At 37.3% G+C, this 7687-nt stretch overlaps 1 protein-coding gene across 1 annotated transcript in view; it reads left to right on the forward strand.

Moving 5' to 3' along the window:
- Nucleotides 1–250: 250 nt before the first annotated feature.
- Nucleotides 251–7687, forward strand: part of BIVM (basic, immunoglobulin-like variable motif containing) — a gene marked incomplete at its 3' end in the record, with an annotated part of 9828 nt that continues 2391 nt past the window's right edge. The window contains exons 1-6 of the mRNA XM_010142288.1: nucleotides 251–858; nucleotides 2280–2406; nucleotides 3195–3290; nucleotides 3388–3492; nucleotides 5261–5355; nucleotides 6635–6767. Coding sequence (XP_010140590.1) covers nucleotides 369–858; nucleotides 2280–2406; nucleotides 3195–3290; nucleotides 3388–3492; nucleotides 5261–5355; nucleotides 6635–6767 — 1046 coding nt within the window. The remainder of the gene's footprint in view (nucleotides 859–2279; nucleotides 2407–3194; nucleotides 3291–3387; nucleotides 3493–5260; nucleotides 5356–6634; nucleotides 6768–7687) is intronic.

Raw genomic sequence — 7687 nt, forward strand, 5'->3', positions numbered from 1 at the left:
GTGCTGATTTACAAGTGTAATTTTTGATGATGTCTTTACCATGGTGTCACTGGTGTATGTTGTTGGTATCTCACAAATAATAAAAAGCACCATTTGTAGAATTCTAGAGGCAGGTGCAGGAAAAGACACAGTGGACGTTGTGATGTATCTTGAAGGGTGTTTCAGCTCCTACTGGATATGAGTTCAAAGATAAGCTTTCTGTGTGTGTTATGTGTAGACTGAGACACCTGTGCTAATATCTCATTTTCTTGCAGGTACCTCGTTGACACCTTGCAGAGGCAATGGAGGCAATGATGCAAACTCTGTTGTAATTAGAACATAAATGAAATAATATTCTTAGCTATCCAATACTATTTCAGTATCATTCAATGCCTAACATTTCGGAAGATGAAAAGGAGAATGGTTCTGGAAATAATGGAAACACTGAAAACAAACCTGGGAAAGAATCCCCAGAAGCTTCTCTTCATGATCGTGTGAAGCCATACTGTGTGTCAGATACCTCCACTGCGTCCTTGGTGTCTAGGGCAGGTGGGCTTTATCCATGGGGATGTCCTGTGACTCATACACGAGAGAAATTTTATACCATCTGCTCAGACTATGCTTTTTTAAACAGAGTAACATCTATTTGTAAAAGCCCAAGTGCTTCAGTTAGTGCCTGCCTGCCGGGCGGTGCCGCCTTAAATGTTGGAAGTAACACACCTGGCTTACTCAGCATTCAAACTGGTGCTTCAGAGATACTCTACAGTGAAGATGCTAACTTGGAAAACTTGCCTGGTGATCTTGGAAAGCTTCCACTGGCATGGGAAATCGACAAATCCGAGTTCAATGGTGTGACCACAAATCTGAAGAACAAAGCAGGTGAGGTGGTGAAGATTAGGTAGTGTGATAGGAAGAGGATTCCTATTTACGACTTGACTGCAGAGGGGGCTGGTCAGCCATGGTATCTCTTGAGGCAGTGTTACAGAAGTTGGCAAAGGAGAGAGTGAGACTGGACCGGTAAGGTCAAGTGTAGCTGCCTGGGGAAGTGGCTCGAAAACGAGGCTGGCTTCTGCTTAACTGTGTGTGGAAGTTTTGGGATGGCTTCTGGTTTGGTTTTCTTTTCTTTTTTTCCTTGGGTTTTTGGGTGGCTTTTTTTCTTTCTTTTAGTAGGACCTAGTGCACTGTGCAGTGATGACTTCTATCTGTTAAGTATAGGTTCATCACTTGCAGAAATATTTCAAGGTATGTCAGAGGTTTATTTTGAAATTAAAGACATTTATTTATGACAAGAAGTAAATTAAATCATTACAGTTAGGTAGGAAAGCAGTTGGTTTCTGTAACAGCGTTGTATTTATTTTGATTGCTCCGTGTATACAGTGTGAGGGAGTCCATGTCTTTAAAACTGCTTCTCTGCTGCCTTCTACATTTTTTCTCTGCTTAGTCATAGATTGCAACTATGAGTAAAGCACTTGCATAAGCACTTGGTTTTCTTTGTCCTGTAATCCCTCTGCTTATCTAGGGTGGGCAGTAGGGTTTTTTTTTCTTGGTAACTTGGCTAGCTAGTCAAATTCGTATATCCTCTACTGTAGCAGGAAACTGGTTTAGTAAAACTTAAAAACATTTGGCAAGTTGCCATTGCCTTTTCATGTGAACATGTAGTGTCCTTAAACAGATAGAAGAAACAAATGATAATATCTTACAGATGGTCATTTTTGCTAAAATATATGTGGTATGTTTCATGTGGATGTGATGGGACGGAAGTAATGCTGCTTTAGCCTGTGGCCCAACTCTTCATTTTCCACAGCTTCAGTGGCTTACAAAAAGGCAAAGACCGTGGGAGTATATTGTTATTCCTAGATTTGCATGGAAGTTTTCATCAGAAAGTGTAGCTGGTTACAGAGCTTGGCCGTGGAAAACAAATGTTTCATTATATTTCCCTGTGTATTTAATGTTAGGAGATGGGAAGTCCATGTTGGTCGGAGAGCCTATTTCTGGGATGGCTGATTTAACGCATTAGAATAATGAGATTGACTGCTCTCTCTAAGCAGTTGGGCAGGTCGTCATTAATTCTGTTCAGAAAAACATGCTGTTGTTTATGGAGCTACTGGCAGCTTTACAAAACTGTTGACAATCTTGATTGTGCCTTTAGGCTTTTTCCTTCAATTAATGTTTGGTCCCAGATTGCACTTAATAACATGACCAGCCCCTCTATTTGAGGTGCATGCTGTTACCCTAAAATATTTTAAGAAGATACAAAGGGTAAACTAGTCATTCATTCGTATCTGAAATCTGTTTTGCAGGCAACATGAAGAAACAAGTGACAAAGAAAAAATCTGTAGACAAAAAAAGCAAGCAATACAGGGAGTGTCCTCAGCGTTCAGCTCTTGAAGATGTGAAGGAAAGGAAAGTGTTGGACCTCCGGAGATGGTAGTATTTATGAATTGTTCTTAAGATTATCCCCATTCACTTTTTTGGTAAACACTGTGCTGGTTATCTGATTTCAAAATTCTTAATAATTTTCTTTAGTAGAAATGGGGGCATGTTAATCACACATACGCTGATTCTCATGCCTTCTAGAAGAAGAATGAGAGCTTGCCTCTCATCTGTTGAAATTCTAAAAATTTTTTTCCTTCTCAACGTTTTTTCTTTCTTTCAGTAAGGAAAAAATTTATGTGGGGATTTATTGCTAAAAAATAAGCAAGTTCATTAACATGGTCAGGCAAAAAGTAACCTTAAACATAGTCCTGATATATCTTACTCCTGATTTTTCTTTTCCTTGGGAAGTACTCGATCAGAATGTGTCAATTCTCTGTAACCTAGGTCTTAAGAATATAGTTCACAAAATTAACTTAGTTCAATGAATCCGTCAGTTTCTTATTGTATGTCTATGACATCAGAAAGTTAGTTAGCATAGGGAATCTGTGACCTAGAATGACATTCCTTAGTAAATTGGTAAAGAAGCAGTTTACTACAAGGTCACGTGTTAGAAGAGACTGGATTAAACCGTACGTCGTATTATTACAGAACCATTTTTTCCTACAGGATCATTTGTACAGAGCTCCCATGAGGCTGTTAGAAATTTGACTGATTTGTATGAAATAGGGTAATACTATCTGCAAACTTCCATGGCATGATGCACAGAAAAGTAGGTCAAGTTACACCTGTAACTAAATCAAGAATTCTTACTAATGTGTTGGGGGTTTTGTTTGGTTTAGGTATTGTGTTAGCCGACCTCAGTACAAGACTTCCTGTGGAATTTCATCCTTAGTGTCTTGCTGGAATTTCTTGTATAGTGCGCTGGGAGCTGGAAGGTAAGTCACGCATAGACTGTCTAGAGGCAAAGAAGTCTAAAATACATTATTAATTATTTTATTAAACAATACTTTGTTTTGGTTTGGTTTTTTTCAGTTTACCACCTATTACTCAAGAAGAAGCTTTGCATATATTGGGCTTTCAGCCCCCATTTGAGGAGATAAGGTTTGGTCCCTTCACTGGAAATACAACTTTAATGAGGTGTGTTTGGTTCTTCTCGAAGCAGCTAAATTGTTAATGTATGCAAAAAATAGCATAAAGAGATAGAACCTTTAAAAATAGAGAAATAGTTCATTTATTTTAAAAAAAGAAGTAGGTGACACAAGTTAGTATTCTTATGCTTCATTATTCTGAAACTTACTTGGGTACAAAGCCCAAAGAAACCTTTCAAAGGGTTTTTTGCACTAGCCATTTTGTATAGTGCAGTGTGTCTACACAGATCAGGTTAACATGAAATTCTGTTTGATTTTTTGTTTAGTTTGTTCAATGGTTTTATAATACTGTAATGAATCCAGTCTACTGGTTAGGAAATTTTTTCTTTACCATCACTTTCCTGGCTTTGAAAATGCATGTTAAATACTTGTAACGTCACTGAAACAGCCTGAAGAGGCAACTCATATACTAGAAGCTTTATGTAAAAAATAATTTAAAGATTGAAAATGAGACAGTGCTGCACCTGGAGCTGTTTAGGAAGGAGGAGGGGAAAAAACAGAAAAGATGGGGCTGGAGTTGCAGAACACTTGAACTTTCAAATTCTGTTTCCCTTCTGCTCTGCTGTTTCCTCCTCTTGATGAGTTGGGTTCTTTTGTTAATTTTGATTGTTTTTTAATTAAATTCATAATGAATTTTAGGATTAAACAAGGCCAAGAGCATATTGTACTTGAGCACTGAACATCTCGACAGGGATTTAATGTGTTACCCTTAAGTAAGATTTAAAACCTTTGCAGTGCTCTTTCCTGTTTATGAGTTGCATTTATCTAGTTAGTATTCTTCAAAGGCAATATATAGGGTTTGACACAGAATGTTGGTGCTAGATTTGAAAATGTGGCAGCAGTCTGTTCTTTAGTGGTAGCATACTGGCTAGATCATTGAAGAGTGTTAGGAAAACCTCCTTCTCTGCCTTAGGAGACCTGGATCCAGATTTTGAATCTTTTTAGGAGTGTTTCAGAGTGTAGTGACCCTTATAGATGAAGCTGATAAAATGTTCTGTCCCTTTATGTCAATAGTCTATACAGATGGAAGTTAAACTTGCAGTTCTTCCTCCTTTTCCCCTGTGAGAGCCCTTTGTGCTGCAGAAAAGTTACCTTTACTGGTTTGGGTTTTTTTCTGCCCGTTCAAATAATTTTTAAGCACTCAGCAGACTGGAAAACAGGAGGGCTGAGAGCTGGCCCCATCGCCCAGTGTAGCTTTATGATTGGGGTATTATCTTTAGAGATGTGAATTTGAATCATCTAATATGGAAAAGTGAGTATTTGAGACCAAGTGACAGAAGTCCAATGCGATATGCAGAAAGTCTCATTTGAAGGGTCCTGCCTTCTGGTGTCTAGATTCCCTTCTGAGCTTACAGATCGTGGCTGTGTAGCTTACAAATCATGGTTGAAGCTTGGCACTTCAGAATTTGAGTGTCTCTCCAAAGGCTGAGTAACTGAAAGTTAGAGGTGACAGGACTGAATGCAATAGGTCCAACATTTCACATCCAGCCTTTTGGTTATTATGGATCTATGTTGGGTCTGAAAAAACAAAATGAAGTAAAAGGCTTTGAGTATTTATTTATGTCTCTAGGATATGTTAAGTTTTGTTTGTATTAAGGTACCATGGTCATCTACAAGCTATATACACTAGCGTGGGAGGTACTTAGCAGTGCACCAAGACTTTTTTTCTAAACTATCAAGCAGGGTAAAAGTGGGAGTCAAGAACATTTCATTTAATAACTTCTGAGTCACTACAATCTTTAATCTTACTGTTTCAGATGGTTTAGGCAAATAAATGATCACTTCCATATCAAGGGATGCTCATATGTTCTGTATAAACCTCATGGGAAGAACAAGACAGCTGGAGAAACTGGTATGTAGTTGATACTAAGGTATTCATTTTACAGTATATAAACTACAATTTATATATGTATAAACAAACTGCTCCTGCAATGTGGAGCATTTGACGGGACAAATTCTATTAGTAGTACTTTCAGTTTGAGATAAGCTATCCCGTAGCTTTGAGTTGTCTGATTTTTCTGATTTTACTTTTTGGTCTTATTTTGGTAAAACTGATTTGTCCTTTCACTTTGATAAAGTATGTTCTGCTATCACAAAACTGGAATTTTAAGGTGTTGAAGAGGTCACTGCACTTCCAGTTCTGTGTTGGTGTCCAGTAAAATACGTTTGCTGTAATACACTAAGGGAGCAACACATCTTTATTTCAGCATTTTAGAAATCTGTGTCATATAAAAATTCAGAATGTACAGCACAGAAGTATAAATATCTTTAATAAATATTTTATACTTTTAAAAAATGCAACTTTAAAGTTAGTGAACTTACCCGTTCTGCCTGATTTTAGCAAACACCTGTCTCTAAAAGTCATGTGATTATTCTCAATTAGGTTATGAAGCTGCATTTTTATGTCTTCTTTCAAGTATGCTACCTAGAGAAAAATAATGCTTTCAGACACAGTTTATTAGCCTTCATTATAGTCTGGGTAATTATCTTATAAATGGAAAGTTCTTTAACAGTATAAAATTATGCTGAAAAGTTGTTGGGGAGATTAATAAAATTTAATAATTTTTTTTGCTCTTGGTACCCCATTTGAGAATTCTGTCATGTTTCAGTGCCTTTTCTAGTCTTTTCCTGAAATGGAGCATTGCAGTCATGTTCCAAAATACTGTGTACCCGCTTGTGGAATGTGTTCTTGAGACTAGGAAGCTCCAAAAAGCTTGTGGTACTGAAACATTTGAAAGCTTTCAGGAGTTTCAGTATTATTCTTGATGTGTGCTACATCTCACTTGGGGCAGTGGGACTGCATTGTGATGCAGTGTATGTTTCTAGGTTAAGAGATACTTTTGGTTCTTTTTCTTTTTTATTTTTTTCCAGAAGAAATTTTTAATATGACTTTGATCTAAGTACAACGCACGCTTTGTATTGCATTTTCCTGAGTGTGTGGCAGATGGTTTTTTTTGTACGAGGCAAGAAATCAAATACTAAGAAGTCCGAAATCAAATCTGTATTTTGTACATGCCTGTCAGGTCTTGCCCTCTAATTTAAAAAGCAGCGTAACTGTTTAATGTTTTTTTGCTGAATGTGTTATGCAGGATCTAAAGCACTCTGGACCATAACCTGATCTTTCTTTGTAGCTGCTGGGGCCCTTGCAAAGCTAACACGGGGACTGAAAGATGAATCGATGGCCTACATCTACCATTGCCAAAACCATTATTTTTGCCCAATTGGATTTGAAGCAACCCCAGTAAAAGCTAGTAAAGCCTATAGGTAAGATACTGGTTTTTTGCTTATTTTAGTGGAGGAAACGTAGAGAAAAATTTGCTGCAAGGTGATACCGTTTTTCTCCCTAAGTAACATTTCAGTGTATGTTGTAAAAGCATTTATGTGTGAATTAGCAAAAACTCTGTTGTGTGATTTGAAAAGATTGACTTAAACACAACTAAGCAGACTGGACTGAGAGAACTTAAACTATGAATGGTACTAAGAAATTGTTTAAAGCCAGCTAGAGAGAGAGTACATACTTGAAGTACAAGTGAAGGTAAGTAGTCTGAAAAATAAGACCATATGTATGGGCTAAAAAAGCCAAATGTTTTTTAAGGAAAAACAATAAAAAGCCAGCTAATTATGGTGGGAGTCTGTTCCCAGAGAACTTGGGGGGAACAAAAGTAGTAAGTGTGTGTGTGTGTAAATTTTTCTTTGTAAACTGGAAGTAAAAGCCTACAGTGATATTAATCCCTTACAAGGTGAATGTGATAAAATCTGCTCTTACAGGAACTAGTGTTTGTGTCCGGTGAGAACAGAGGACGTGTAGGTATTGCAGGATGGTGGTTATGTACATTTTTGCAGTGTTCACTAACAATAATGATAAACTGCAACTGCTGGAGAGCAAGGCTTAGAAAAGTAAAAACAAGAATTGGTGGGGGGTGGTGGGAGAGAAGCTGGAAGAGATTTCTGGACTATCACAGTATGCTTGGCTATTTTAAACAATGCTTGGAATGTTGGAGCACTTTTCAAAGACCAGGAGAAACTTAATAGGCTAGTTTTAGAATAAAAATGCAGTTACCTGAATAATTTCAGATTGGTCAAGGTGACATTACTCAGAATAAAATAATGGAATAATTGATACAGGTTTCAATTAATGAAAGGTTTTAAAAGAGGGTAACAACATTGATATTCATGCTGAGTGT

The sequence above is a fragment of the Buceros rhinoceros genome, unplaced genomic scaffold, assembly GCF_000710305.1.
Source record: "Buceros rhinoceros silvestris isolate BGI_N320 unplaced genomic scaffold, ASM71030v1 scaffold6908, whole genome shotgun sequence".
NCBI classification, from domain to species: Eukaryota; Metazoa; Chordata; class Aves; order Bucerotiformes; family Bucerotidae; genus Buceros; species Buceros rhinoceros.